A 16,302-nucleotide genomic window follows, 5' to 3' on the forward strand; every position below is an offset into this window, starting at 1 on the left:
GGAATGGATAGACGTTGAAAAAAAAAAAAAATATATGCCTATTCATATGTGTGCATGTATGTGTGGGTATATGTGAATTATTGAAGAAAGTATAAAGATGCATAATCTAAGACACCTCATTGGCCTTGTGGCTCAAGGTAGAGAATTATTTTCCTGGTTTGGACTTTTTCTAGAAGCATCCGTGGGAAAATAAACACAGTCCAGCTTTTTAAGTATGTCCTATTATATTTCACCGTCTAGTAGTAGCCACAATGAACTGGGGAACAAATACTGCTCACCTCAATAAGCTATCAACTTAGGTTCTGGTTCCAAACTGGCTGGGTCTGGGGGCTGTTTACGCAGTCTTTTGTCTCTCATCCTTCTACATATAAGTTCTAGTTTGAAGCTGTAGTGCTTCTACCCATTCTCTCCATTGTGTACCTATATTGACATCTCAGGAATGATTGGAGGTTAGCTGCCTCTGCAAAGTTGAAACTGAGACGCAAAGGTTTTAAGGTGCATGCTTTAAAACTTCTGAAATGTCTTTGTTATTTTTAAAGGCTACATTTGATCCAGGTTCTTCTTTGAAACCCCCATGTTTCAAACACACTTTCACAAATGTTACGACAGACGTTGAGGCAGTTTTGCAGACCCTTTGCTCTTTTTAAATTGCTAACTTGGATAAAGTGTCACTTTTCTGCCTAAATAGGAATAAATACTGGCATTGATTGTTACTTTACCTACTTTCTTCTCAATTATGATCTTAACCAGTACACATAAAGTGTAGACGCATGGATGTATACTTATCAACATATATGTTTTATCAGCAAAGGCATTTTCACTTCTAACTTTAAACAAAGTTCCAGGCAAATAAAATAAAATAATAAAATAAAATAAAATAAAATATGCAAAAGAGAAACCATAGAAAAGCAGGTAATCTGAAATGGAAATTGGATGATAGATGGAGCACTTGACTGAGTAGTTATGAGATGGTGACTTGTGTTTGGGAATGATGATTTCTTCTGCCTTGCATGGAACTCCATCATAAACATTATTCATTGTAAATTTCTTGGGAGATGATATTTGCCAAACTGTAGAGTAGCCAGTAGACTCTGGCTCAGATTCGATGATGGTGATATAGGGATTATAAAATGACAGTTCTTGAGAAAAAAAAAATAATTTTGGATATTCTTTACTGCATTTTTCTTATTTCTTTAGTTCGATGTAGACGATTTATTTTTGTCTTAATTTTAAAGAACTGGAGTGTTTGTGATTTATGCCCTTCTCCTTTCAAAAAGAATTAGGGCCACTTTACAAAGCAAAATGCATATAAAGCAGGAAATTTAAAAAACAAACACAAAAAGCCAATACCTAAAGAACTAAAAAGACTTGAGTTATTTGGATTCTATTAAAATAGGCCAAATTATTCTGGTTTCTGACAGCAGCTTAAGTATTACCAAAGTAATACTACAAATTTACTATAATAGTTCTTTGAGAATAATGTAACTGAACATATGTGCATATATGTACATATATTCATATATCTAATTTGAAAAAGTGGGAAAATACTGATGCTAATGATCTACTTTCTTAAATGAAAAAGAACCAGTGGGGTATTTTTCCATCCCTATCATTTTTGCTATTTTCAAAATCTCTTTGTTATTGGAGCCGATTAAGAAGGTATTTAATTCATGGATTGTTGCTTTATCCATTTAACAGTGAATTATTTATTAAAAACACAAAAGTTAGTTTTGGCAATTAAAAACAGCATAAAGAGTCAAGTAACCCACGAACATTTTACATCTGATAGTCTTCTAGTCTCAATTCATAGCACACTTACATTTTTGTATCCCTCTTAAATACAGCACAGCAGAAACTAGCGTCACACATTTAATAGATTTTAAAATATAGAAATATATTTAAACAGCACATTTAGAGAATAATATAATAGACTTCCATTTCTTATTCTTACAATGGCACACTATTTATTTTAAAATATATTACTTAATGTACCCCCCAATATAGTTATTATCAAATTTTCTTTAAGATAAACTGTATTTTAAAACAACATTGCAATATACCTGAATTACAAATGAACTTATAACATTTTGGAAGCTATTTCTGATATAAGTTTGATTGGAAAGATCCAAAACATGATTAGAAAGTGGTGCTTTATGAATATTTTAGATGAACTGTAAATAAGCCTAACCATGGAACCACCAGAAAGAGCAAGTAATCCATCTAAATGTCATCCTTCCCAAAGTAACTGTGTGTTAAAGAGAAGCCTTAGAAGGCAAAGAAAGAAAATAAATTAATTTCAGAGGGAAGAATACACATGCACATACACACAACAGAACCTTCCCGTTTGGAATTATTTGCTCTTGGAGGAAGGTTTACAAAATCCCCTTACAAAATAAGGTTTTCATTGAGCTCATTCTCAAAGATATGAAAAATGGATTTCAGCTGTTCTTTCGAAATGGCAATTCTGTCAAAGCCATTCTGGGGTTTTTGGTAATTTCCTTCAGTTTAGTTTCAGTGCTTTCACCTAAATAAAATCCCTTGCATCACATCAATCAGCAAACTCAGTTTGAAAGGAGAGCTAAAGAAAATGGCTCTGTCGGCATCTTTGCTCCGGTATGTTTTATGTATGCAGTGACTCTTGTCTGTGGGGAGGGAAGCGGAGCGCATGTAAACGTTTCTTTATTTTGGACTGTTTTTAAATCTGGGGAAAAAAATCTGCAGAAGTCGTGTTCTAGATAATAGGCAGACGTGATTTATTTGAGGTAAGAAGGTTGTACTACGATTTTTTAGTGTTAACTTGGAAAGTTACGGACATAGGCTCAAGCCTGTCTCCACAGAGTTCCTGAAACTTTGAGTGCTTTGCAAAATCTCCAGTCCACAAGCCAGGAAGGAACATACTCCTCCAGTTACACCAATTCGGTTAAAGAAAACAGTTATAACAATTGTGTGTCATCTTTCGTCTTCTGTGTTCTGCCTACTGCTTATTTATTCAAATCCAGTTCAAGATTTCACTTTATCTAATGAAGCAGAAACTCTAAAAGAAAACTTGTGTTTATCCAAGCATTTTTGTTTGGGTTGTTCATCTTTTTTTTTGGTTTTAGTTTTATTTCTAAATAAATATCCTATCACAGTTTTCACTGGCACAACATAACTAAATGCGTTCAATTTCCCTCACTGATGACAAAGGAGTCCTGTCTGATTTCAGATAATCATATAAAGATTGTATTAGAAAAAGAATGTTGAAATGGAATTGAATTGGACTTAGCATATCCCATTGAATGTCAAACTAGGCTATCTACACTTAATAGACCTATAAAATAGATTTTATTGATAAGGCATCCACAAAGGAGATACATACCATTAAATAAATAAAAGTGACTATATACATGATATCGTACATAGGAACAGAGATGAAATGAGTCAGACTAATTTTATGAAATTCCCTTTTTGTCTGAAAGCATACTTTTTATTTTAGTCATAAACCTTAACACAGATCTTTTTCTTATTACCATTCTTATTTAATATTAATGACAGCCGCATGAGCGCACTACCATATTTCTGTATTTTTTCAAAATGACATTGGAGCTGTCATCAAAGTACAGCACAGAGATGGCATTTAATTTGGTTGGAGCACAACAAGGCTTTGGCACATGGTCAGGAAACATCAGATGAACCTGGGAAAGAAAAACATGTTTTGTTTTTTTTTAAGAAATAAGACATTTTGTCCACAGCTTTCAAATAATATTCCTGTTTTGTCACTCACAGTCAGGTACACCCTTAACCTATCACTCTTCTCCTATTTATGCTCAATGGCTGGGGTGGGGGTTGGAAACTGGTAGTGAAGAATGTATTTTTAAGCATTAACACCTAGAACCAACTCACCAGTTCTAATTATGTGTTGGGGCCTTGAAAAATATTCTACCAAGTAAGGAAAACTCCTTCTATGGAATATTCAGTGGAAATTTTCCTGGGGGAAAGAACATGGCAACCTGCACTGAGTTGCTTTGGGTTAAAAAGACAACTTCTATAGACTTCATGAGAAGTACAGAAGTTATAAATGCAAATCAGTGAAGTGACACCACGAGATTTGAATCTCAGAAAGATTTGAATCTAAGAATTATTTTTTAAAGGACAATTAAGCAATAAATCACTAAAGTTATGCCAACTCTTAATTTTCCACAGTTAAAGGAAGCATAAAAATCACAGCAAAATATATTCCAGGTACAATCCAAAACTTGTTTTAAAGCAATGATTTCAACTCTTCTCTATAGAATTTTTTGTTACCGGATTGGCTTTGACTTTCTTTCTCTCCTAGCCAAGCGCCAAAAAAGCAGGCCAAGCTAAATCAGAAGCAAAGAGCCTAGATATTTTACAAATTGAATATCCCTCTCCCCCAAAAGCCTAAAAGGTAGCTGTATACTGAAAGTGAAATACTTAAGTAAAGGGTTTACTCTCATTTCCATCAGACTGGCAGTCTGCCTATGATTTGCAATAATTGAGCAAGGAGCCAGAACATGGTTTCCCCTTTCCCACCCACCTACCCTGGCCCTTTCCCCAAAGGGGTTTATGGGAAGTCCCACTGATGAGTCCTGAGGGATCCACAAAAAGCAAATACAGACTCTTAGAGTTTTGGCTGCACAGTGTCCTGGCTGAAATGATATAGGAGCCCTGCATGTGGATAGAAACAGCAGGAAAAATGAGGTGATCTGACATGAACTTGAAATTTCCTAAGACCTCACAAAACTAAAAGTTGGATAGTTTCTACAAATTTCAGATGCAGCTTTTGTCCCTCATCAGCTTTATCTTCCATAACCCACACATACATGATTGATAACCCCTTGTTTCAATGGCCTTGGCAGCTTCACGAAGCAATCATTCTGAAAAAATGGATTGTTCTTGAATAGTTGCTCAAACATATTAGTCACAAATATGCTTGCCTTTAACAACAAACATGCCTGTCTTCTTGTTTCATGTCCTACACAGAACAAAAGTAGAGTGCACAATGCCAGGAAAAAAAAAATCAAACTTCCCATGTATGCTTCAAGTTTTGCAATGACTTATGTCCCATATCCCAGGACAGTGATACACAGCAGGGTCTTGTTCCAAGTCCATGTCAGATTTTTTTTTAAATGTTTATTTTTTGACACTGCCTTCCAGACTACAGCCCTAAAAGCTGACAGTATGTGCTTGTATATTTATAAGAAAAAAATGAAAAGAAAAAATGAGAGAAAGGGAGAGTTTTTTGACAGAGTTTTTCAATAATTAAGCAATTCTTAGCCTGAGGGAAACTTTGATATATTAGATGCATATCTCATGAAGCAGAAGTCTGCTGAGTCATTGAGATGACAGCATAAAGAAGCAAAGAATTTTCTGAAAAAGTGTCATTTCTCTATAAGCTAATAGTGACTGTTGCTCTGACCCTACAAAAAGCCAGTGATCATGGCTATTCTTCCAAGGCTTAAAACAGTAGCATTTCTCTCTAAGTAATTGGCTTTTGGGTTATGATGAAGTTTCATAGGCAAGGATAGATGGCTAGAGTTCACATAGTCTTTTTACTGGAGGAGGTTTGAATACAACTTGAAGACCTGCCCATTCCCCAGAAATGATCTCCTGTATCAAGAAGTGCTTCTATTTATAAAAAGCAAAGATGAAAGCATAACAAATCTTAAAATTCTCACAGGAATTTATTCTATACTTTGCATATGGCACAGAAGTAGACAATCTCATTAGTCAAGCATAAAAAGAATATTTTAAATGAAAGCCTTTCAAAATATACATTTGTTTTATCTCTGGCTTTTTGTTTTGTTTTATTTGTTTGTTTGTTTGTTTGTTTGTTTTTACTCTAAATTATTTCCAAAGTTTTTGACAATATGCATGCTCTAGTTGCCACAGATGTGTGTCTTTGGTGTCTAACTATTCTCTAGTACCTATGATGTCAGGGAAGAGAATAGAAAATACCAAGTCATTCAAGGATTAATCTGTCAATTTAGATATACCCTTTCTTATTCAGAAGAAAACTGGGATAGTCTTTCCATTAGCTTTAAATTTTAAATTAATTCTGAAACAATCTTCTGAAGAGTCAACTCACAAATTCTAATAGTTATGTTTCTTATTGGCCACAAACAAGACTCACCCACAAAGATTTTTTTTTTTCTTATAGCTACTGCTCACCTACTGCCATCCACCAAATAACCACTCTGTCACTAAATCTTAAATCTCAAATACTTTGTTCTCTTCCTTCTATACTGATGACATACAGTTAAAATATTCGTATTAACCTAAACATTACTTTGTAATGTTATCAGTCTATTGCACCTTCTAGAAGCCTTTAACTTAGTCTTCCAGACTGCCCCACTGCCAAATCCGTAAGTCATATACCATAAGGCAGGTATGTCAGAGTCTCAAGAGGTTTCTCGAGCTCATTAGATATAGTAGAATCATTTAGACAGCATGAAACCAACACTTAACTATTGTTTTCACAAAAATAAGCCCAGGTTATTGGAGATTAAATCACTGCTAAATTCCTGAGTGAGGAAGGGAAGAAAAGAAGATTAAATCCACCTTAAAGATTATTTAAAACAAACAAACAAACAAAAAAAACCTAGTATCAAGAAATAGAAACGAGTCTTCTACTTACATTCTATTCGAAGAACTTTCATAATATGAAAATATGTTGTGGAACATTCTTAAATAATTAGAGTAAAAGCGCTCAGATGAAATTCAGTAAGGCTATTATTCAATGTTTTTGCAATGATTACTAATGAATTGCTAGGTTAGAAATGGCCCTTGGGAACCTGTGTGGTTAGTCATATTGCATAGTGAAGAAATCAGTGCAGAGTGACTACTTCATGTGGTTACTCCAATTTTCCTAGCTGAATCCTTCCCCATTCTGGAATCAGGATTATTCTTTAAACAAGCCCAAATGTCCTGACTATATCCACAATTGTTAGTTTGGCTCTAAAAAATACCAAAGGAGTTTTAAAAGAAAAAATCATACATTTATAGCTATAAATGGATGCTTCCCTTTAAAATAACTTTTATATGATGCTTGCATCATAAACCACTTTCAATTCTACAAAAACAAAGCATACCAGAGTCTGAACGATGGCATGGTTGGTGGCATTCATGTGGGCATTGAGTGGAAAAGAACATTCTCCATCACAATAAAATGCAGCATATCCTTCTGGTGCTATAATCCAGTCCTAAAATACACACACACACACACACACACACACACATAAACAGAAGACAAAACAAAACAAAACAAAGGAGGAGGAGGAGGAGGAGGAGGAGGAGGAGAAAAGAAATCACCAAAATAAAAATAAAGTAATTCTTGAAGAATACCCATATTTAGTTTAGATAGGTTTGTCTTCTTCATCCAACAATTATTCTAACATGACAGCCTTCCTCAAGCCATTAATTTATTTTTAGGTTCAAGTTTACAACACAAGTATAAATATTTTCACAAGAAATTGCCCTCTGTAATTTTTCCCAAGAGGTTGCTATGGAGGATATTCATAGTATGTATTAATTCATGTATTCATGAATAAAACCATAATCATTAAATAGCATTATAAATATTGTTTAAACAGGAAATGATGAACTTTGGAAAGTTCAAGTGAACCAGAAAGGAAAAGAAGAATAAACTTAATTGAGATAATTCCCATTACTTCTTAATAACTCATTCCTGGTTTTAGAAGTCTGACAACCTCCTAAAGCTTTAATATTTGTTCCTTTTTCTGTTTTTCTTTCCATTCATGTGTTAACTTTATAGTCTCCTTAGAAGAAATAATTTGGAGCAAACTCTTGAGAAAGGCACATGAAATTTTTTAGGAAGCCAAAAATTGGCATGTGGAATGGTTGTCCTGATGTTTTTTTCCCCAAGAAGTAAAATTTGGTCCAAATATAAACTTACTGAATGAATCATGTTGAAGGTTTATCATAAAATTTTTAAATGCTTACATTTTATTATTACTTTTCAATGAGATAACTCAAATTCTGCAAATCCATTATAATCGGATAATATAATCTAAAAACTTCAATTTAAACTATCAATACATAAAGCCATTAAAAACTATTTTGGTTGGGGCACCTGGGTGTCTCAGTCGGTTAAGCATCCAACTTTGGCTTAGGTCAAAGCCACGGTTTGTGGGTTTGAGCCCCGTTGGGCTCTGTGCTGACAGCTCAGAGCCTGAAGCCTGCTTTGGATTCTGTATCTCCCTCTCTCTCTCTGCCCCTTCCCCACTAGTACTCTGTCTTTCTCTCAAAAATAAATTTAAAAAAATTATAAAAATTAAAAAAAACTATTTTGGTTAAATTCTCTTCCTTACCCTCTTTGTGAAGCATTTGTAAAAGACAGCAATAAGATTTTTTAAGTTCAAGAAAATGGTTTTTTTTTCTGTAGATCTACTTATTAATAACATTATAGACAAGGATTCTGTTTCCTAGCTCTTGAGTTTGAGACCATAAGGGGCCAAATGCTGTTACTCAAGTAAATCTGAAAAATTGGTATAAAATTAAAACTTTGAGATATGTAAACAACAGCACCTGTTTTTCCACTTTCTAAGTATCATAGGATTATGTTTCTTCTTCAGCGTAGTTGATTTTTTTACTGTAAACCCTAATAATGATGTTTCAATGGCAAAAGGATAAGGGAGAAATAAAAATGATGTGGGTAACTTATATACTGAATAGTCATACCAAATATAATTGGTTAATATATTGGAAATATTACTAACAAAGATTATGAATAACTCTGGATTTATAATAAAATGGGAAAGAAGCACCCTAGTTAACTGACCATTCTTACCTGCCATCCCAGATCCCGGAAACTCACATAGAGTTCATGCTTCTTACAGGCTTGTTTTTGTTCACTTGTATTATAATCTGAAGGTAAAAATCAGATTTTAAAGACAAGGCAGCTTATCAGGTATCATAATGTTTCTTTTGTGAGATCACTGGTAAAATTAAAAAGAAGCTGTATTTAAAGTTGTAAGCTAGGAGTTTGAATCGTAAGCTAGGAGTTTGAAGCCAGAGCCACCTAATTAATTATGTGAACTTTAGGCAAATCACTTGTCATGAGTTTCTTCTTCTGTAAAATGTAGAAGATACCATTTACCTTCTGAGGTTCTAACAAGAATTTAGTTAGACTCCCTGCTTTATGGTGCACGGTCTGATGCCTGCCATTCATTGAGTACTAGCTGCTCAATGAATGCTCATTTATTATTTCACACTGTAGTGGTACTTCTTATATTTGTACACATTAAATGCTCATACAATGTTTTTTTAACATCTTCCATGAGGTAGACACTGGGAAGGTACTAACTGGGATCTTACTGAGTTGATTTTAATTCACTAAATTCAGAATACTCAAAGTTGAGCTTTTGATGTTCTCCCAAAACCTGTCCAATCTGTAAACCCCTCCATTTTTGACTGATGGCAGCTTCCCCCCAAAAAAGAGAGAAAGTGTCAAAATATACTCTGCTTTTTCCTCTTGCTCTTACATCCGGCCTGCCAAGAAACCCTACACGTGCTACCTTCGAAATGGTCCAAAATCCACCTACTCTTACCACCTCCATGACTAGTCCTGGTTCAAGCCACGAGGGCTTTCACCTGAATTACTGCAATATTCCCATTCCTAATTCCCTTTGCTTCTGTTCTTGCTCTTCTACAACAAAAGCAGTCAAGTAGACCTTCTAACAAGTAAATCAAATTCTATCACTCCCCAGCAAAAAGTCCCACTCTGGTCTCCCCATATCACTAAGTGAAATATCTTTACAGTGGTTTACAAGTTCCTGTATGATTTGACCCCATCATCTCTCTCACTCATTTCCTATTAAACTTCTTCTCCTTTACTCCATTCTGGCCATTATACCTCCTTGCTGTTTTCTACCCAGGTCAGCTTCCGCCCATCTTAGGGGCCGTTATACTCACTCTTCCCTCTCCCTGAAATGCCTACCCCTTGGATTTGGATATATCCAAAAGTTATATATATCCAAAAGTTGAGGAAGCTATAGGCATTCCTCAACTTTTCACTTAAGCATCATCTTGTCCGTGAAGCCTTCACTAACTACCCTATTTAAGATCACAACTCCCACCATGATATTCCTGATATCCCTCACTTTGCTCTTATTTTTTTTTCCATTTCACTTACCATCTTTTAATATGCTATAACTTTTATTCATTTATTATGTACATTGTTTCTTGTCAGTTTCCTCCCACTAGAGTATAAGTTCCAGAGGGCCAAAATCTTGTTTGGTTCTGTTTGGTTCACTGATATATCCCACATTTCAGAAATAGTTTCTGACATATAGTAGGTACTCAATAAATATTTGAGGAATATATAAATGAATTCCTCAATGTGTTCCACAAATAACTTGAAGCAAAGGAAATATATTATTTCCTTTATATATTTTAGAATATAATTCGCAAAACTCACAATCTTTTATAATTACTTAAAAGAATTAAGAATTTTTTAAAAAGAATTAAGGTTAAATAGAAAGCCTCCATACTGTATCCAGACTAAAGCAAAACATCAAAGAAACACAGAACTTTATAGAAACTCTATGTTGCCTTCCTTAGAGCTTACTCACACTTTATACAAATAACATTCAAAAAACCAACCCATTTTTTATTATTTCCAATACGACATATGAAAGAGGAAAAAATGTAGGGTAAGGGAGCCAGCAAAATAACTTATTTTCAAAGAAGACAGCTATTTCTTTCTTTTAGGAACAACTGCTACATTCACTCTGACAGTCATCTCTGTTAAATCAGTGTAGTTGTTTACTACACAGAGTAGTCTGTCTTAAGATGTCACCTTCCAGTTTAATTATTCTCAACCTCTAATGAAAATGTAGACATTTCAAAGATCCATGGAGTCTGTCTTAGCAGGTCTTGCCATCCACTTTTCACAGTTACTTCATGTAGTTATTTATTTAATTTCTGCCTAGAGGGGCGCCTGGGTGGCTCAGGCTGTTAAGCATCCTACTCTTGGTTTTGGCTCAGGTCATGATCTCACAGTTTGGTGAGTTTGAGCCCTGCATCTGGCTCTGCACTGGCAGCATGGTGGCTGCTTGGGATTCTCTCTCTCTCTCTCTCTCTCTGTCTTTCTTTGTCCCTCATCTGTCCGCACTTGTCTCTGTCTCTCTCAAAATAAATAAATATACTTTAAAAAATTAAAAAAGAATTTTTAAAAATCTCTGCCTAGAAAACAAAATAATGATTTAATATTGAACTCAGGTTTTTTTACTTCTAGATCAGAGTTATCCCTGCTGTGCAATTAGCTTTATTAAAACAAATTAAATATGTAGACAATGACAGAAACTGGAGAAAAGAGAATGTATTTGAAATACAGCACTCTTATTCTTTGGGCAAAGAATATTCTTTGGGCCATACAGAATACAGCACTCTTGGGGCGCCTGGGTGGCGCAGTCGGTTAAGCATCCGACTTCAGCCAGGTCACGATCTCGCCGTCCGTGAGTTCAAGCCCCGCGTCAGGCTCTGGGCTGATGGCTCAGAGCCTGGAGCCTGTTTCCGATTCTGTGTCTCCCTCTCTCTCTGCCCCTCCCCCGTTCATGCTCTGTCTCTCTCTGTCCCAAAAAAATAAATAAACGTTGAAAAAAAAATTAAAAAAAAAAACAGAATACAACACTCTTATTCTTTGGGCAGATTCTTCTTGGGGCAGAATAAGAATTGCACAGGGAATCAATTTTGCCCAGGACAAAATTGGACAAGCATGCTGTAACAGTAAATACAAGAACATGAAATGGAATAGTTGCCTGTGTAATTTTTAGGGGAAAGAAATAATTGATTCTGGTGTTATTTTGATTCTATAAATTTTTGAATTCATAAGAAAATAAAAGTCAGCAATGCAGTAGACCAGGGGTCAGAAAACCTTTTCTTTAAAAAGATAGTAAATAGGGGTGCCTGGGTGGCGCAGTCGGTTAAGCGTCTGACTTCAGCCAGCTCACGATCTCGCGGTCCGGGAGTTCGAGCCCCGGGTCAGGCTCTGGGCTGATGGCTCAGAGCCTGGAGCCTGTTTCCAATTCTGTGTCTCCCTCTCTCTCTGCCCCTCCCCCGTTCATGCTCTGTCTCTCTCTGTCCCAAAAATAAATAAACGTTGAAAAAAAATTTAAAAAAATAAATAAATAAAAAGATAGTAAATATTTTAGTCTATGGGGTCTACCACTACAATGAGTGAACCTTGCCACTACAGCGTGAAAGCAGCTATATACTAATGTAAATGGATAGATATGGCTATATTCCAATAAAACTTTACTTTTGGAGGCTAAAATTTGAACTTCATATGATTTCTACAGGAAACAAAATTTTATCCTTCTTTTGAGTCTTTTTCAAACATTTAAAAATGTAAAACCTATTCTTAGAAATTGGGTCATACAAAAAGAGGCCCTGAGTCCTTACTTCGCCAACCCCTGCATTAGACAATAACAGGAATATTATTCATTCATCCTTGTCTTAATTAAAACCATCAAATATGAATAAAGACATTGTAGCCAATAACACATACAAGTATATATGAAAAGCCATAAACTACATATATGGTTACATGAATTCCATGTTTATAAAAAGAGAAAGTAAAACTTAAAAGTCAAATAGATCTGTTCCATCTATGCAACTTTTCATGAAGGCTAAGTGATGTATATAATGTAACATCACATAAAGGTAACGAGCAATGAAATTTATAACAGAATCTGGTTCCAAGAGTCTGATTTCATAAAGCATTAGGACCATATGTTTATTCTGTCAGAAATAAAAATTAATGGATGAGTGAGGTGAATGTGGTACCAAAACCAGCAAAGCCTACAATTAGGTTTACTATAAATGGTTGGCAGAATAAACTAAAGGAGGAAGGGCAAGGAAATTAAATTTATATCTTTAAAAATTATTGATTGACAGCTCTTTGAAAATTATAATGAAAGGGACATAATGCCACTGTAGATTAACCTGCTGAAAAATGAAGAATTCTTCCAGAAATTATTAAAATGTTCTGTTGCCACAACCACACTAGAAAAGTATGCTAACATTCCTCAACCACAATGGAGGTGTTACAAATGCATCATCTTTGTTTTGTCTCATAACGGTAATAATATTGAGAAACCAGTGCCAATATTGCAAATATTGCTAAATACTTTATGCAAATTTCTTTATGATCAGTTTCTGCAAACAGTGCAAGTTTAATCTTTTCTTTTAAGGGGTTATGTTGTCTTAGAAAAAAATTGTGAAAAAAAATATGGAGGTTAAAAGTAGCAAAAATCAATAATCCTGAACTCTACATAGGACTTCAATGGTCTACTAGTCTCTGAAAAACAAACATTCAAGTAAATAGACATGGGTTAGTTTAGCTATGAAGTAGGCCAGAAAAATTAAATCCAGACAACTCCATATACCAATATGGGTTTTCTTTCTTTCTTTCTTTCTTTCTTTCTTTCTTTCTTTGAAATCTAGTATGAGCTTCTTCAGTGGGTGAAATATAGACATACCTATAAAGAAAAGAAAAAAAATACCCAAAACACAATTTAACACTCAAGCATGTCAAAAGCTTAAATAAGTCAAATATGATGAGAAACTATGCTTCAAACTAAAAGAGGTGTTAGCATTCTCATGCTCAGGGCCCAACAGAAAAATGGAAGTCAGCACCTAAGCAGCAGGGTTTTCACTAATTTATAGAAAATGGAAATGACAAGTGAATGAAGGTCTAAGAGGTAAAGAAGCAGGAATAATACTAAAATAGACTGATAATGTAAATCTTGATATGGCACTGGGGGGTACAGAAATTCATGATAAACTCCAAACACATAACAATCCCTTTCAAAGATAAGAGATTTTCAAAATGCTACCGCCATTCTATCTTAATCACCATCTTCTAAAGCCAATGAATCCCTCTCTTGAATTTATGCACAATCCGCTAGGAACTACTGTTATTGATTTGTGTAGCAGTAACTGTGTTCTTCTACGTACAGATGTCTGACACAGAACAGATTACAACAAAATAATAACTATCTGCTGTGTTCGTTGAATTCTGGTTAGCGAGGCATCTATGTGGGTGATCCAACTAATATCTTCAACTTTGAACTTACTGATGTAAAAACTGTCCACAAACCTGAGTTTCCAACTCCCCACCAGGCATTTCTAAATAAAAGCTTCCTAAATGCCTCCTACCCACTATTTTTACTTCTGACCTTACACTCTTAAGATGCTACCCTTCAGATCACTACTTTGGTTAACAAGATCACTGTCACCTAGTGGCCCAAGTGAGAACGTTTAGTAAGTTTCTTGATTTTCTTTCTTTCTTCTTCATGTCCTACACTACATTAGTCCACAAAGCCCATTGACTGACCCATTTCTAGTCTAGATAACCTTTTGGAAACCCCGTGCTCTCTTGGTTACCTCACACTTCCTCAACATCCTCTTCCAGTAACTCTGACCTAGGATAACAGTTCATCCCTGCTTTCCTCCTCCATCTCTCACCTTAGTCTTCTATCTCTTTTACGGAATTGCTTTTTGTCCTTGCTTATATTTAAAGTACTGATGCTCCCACAGGAAGCTCTATTTTTTTTCTTTTACTTTATTTTCTGTGTCACTCTCAAGTCCTAACTTTCATCTAACAATCTGGGCTCATATCCATATCATTTTCCTATACCTTCCACTTATTCTTGACACTCTCATCTCCCAAAGCCGGTCTCACCACCCGCTGCTGGCCCCATCCCACATATTTTGGTTTCCACTTCCCCTTTCTCCAATCTATAATCTTTGCTACTTGGAGTGTTGGACTAGCCTCCTAGTCATTATCTGTGCTTTCGATTTCCTCCCTTGGCATCCCATCCTTCACTCTGATGCCAAGTTTAACTTTTTAAAATGCGTATCTGATTATGGTACTCCTTTTTCCAATTTCCGGATGAAGACACCATAGTTCCTAACTATCACATACTCTACTCTTTATAATCTGGTTCCTGCATACTTTTCTAGTTTTTCTCACACATCTCACACAAAGCAACTTGCATGCCCAGATATTTAACATGGATTCATGGCTCTGTAACTGCACATCCATCTGAAATGGCTTCACCTCCCTTTCCATTTCTGGAAAATGTCTATTATTTCTCATATAAATCCCTCATGAAGTCTTTTGAGCCATACTTGGTATTGGTTAGGTGCTCTCTCCTTCCTACTATTACACTACCTTATATCTACTCGAATAGAATTGACCTCCTAATAATTACTAACTCTCATGTCTTTCCTATTTCTGTGGGAGTGGTTTTTAAGAAGCGAATTCCTTAGTTATTCATCTTTTATCAGCATATAGTTAATACTGTGCTTATTGCACAATGGGTGCTTATTTATTTAAAAAAAATTTAATGTTTATTTATTTTTGAGAGTGTGAGTAGAGGAGAGGCAGGGAGAGGGGGACAGAGGATCCAAAACAGGCTCTGTGCTGACAGCAGAGAACCCAAAGTGGGGCTCAAACTCACAAACTCACAGACCATGAGATCATGACCTGAGTCCAAGTCAGACTGAGCCATCCAGGTGCCCCAATGGGTGCTTATTTAATATTGAATACATTTATTTTACAATAAATCATGCCCAGATGTATTCTCTCTATGGATTCTTTCTAGACAGAGAATTGGCAACAGACACAATCCATTAATGTCTATTGATGAATTTATTTTATATAATTAATTGCTCAGATGGACTGGCCAAATTAGTGAAGGCCTCTAAAATCTTTCTTGTGGGGCTCCTAGGTGGCTTGGTCGGTTAAGCGTCCGACTTCGGCTCAGGTCATGATCTCACTGTCTGTGAGTTCGAGCCCCGCGTCGGGCTCTGTGCTGACAGCTCACAGCCTGGAGCCTGTTTCAGATTCTGTGTCTCCCTCTCTCTCTGCCCCTCCCCTGTTCACGCTCTGTCTCTCTCTGTCTCAAAAATAAATAAACATTAAAAAAAATAAAATAAAATCCTTCTTGCTTCTGAAGTCTCAAAGGCCAAGAAACTCCAATAAGCAGGAATATTGGTACTTTTTAGGGAGAGAGCTTCTAGTTTTCTCTGATATAAGAGTCTGAACTCTTTATGCACCAGTTCTGAAACACCAAACCATATAACTCATTAAGAATTAACAGTGATAATGGCTTATACCAAATAAGCCATGTACCAATGTTCTCAGTTTTTTGTTAATATTAATTCATTTAATTCATTTAATTAATTAGCTCATTGAATTAATTTAATTCTCATCTGAGGGGGCAAATACTATGAACATTCTTACTTTACAGATGAAGAAACAGAGATAGGGAG

General features: G+C 35.4%; 1 protein-coding gene across 1 annotated transcript in view; it reads right to left on the reverse strand.

Annotated features, from left to right (window-relative positions):
- Positions 1-1,675: 1,675 nt before the first annotated feature.
- Positions 1,676-16,302, reverse strand: part of BMP5 (bone morphogenetic protein 5) — a 123,418-nt gene continuing 108,791 nt past the window's right edge. The window contains exons 5-7 of the mRNA XM_043591677.1: positions 8,810-8,886; positions 7,092-7,202; positions 1,676-3,674 (exon numbers count right to left, since the gene is read on the reverse strand). Of these exons, the coding sequence (XP_043447612.1) occupies positions 3,525-3,674; positions 7,092-7,202; positions 8,810-8,886 (338 nt within the window). The 3' untranslated portion in view covers positions 1,676-3,524. The remainder of the gene's footprint in view (positions 3,675-7,091; positions 7,203-8,809; positions 8,887-16,302) is intronic.

This window comes from Prionailurus bengalensis, chromosome B2 (assembly GCF_016509475.1).
Source record: "Prionailurus bengalensis isolate Pbe53 chromosome B2, Fcat_Pben_1.1_paternal_pri, whole genome shotgun sequence".
Taxonomy (NCBI): domain Eukaryota; kingdom Metazoa; phylum Chordata; class Mammalia; order Carnivora; family Felidae; genus Prionailurus; species Prionailurus bengalensis.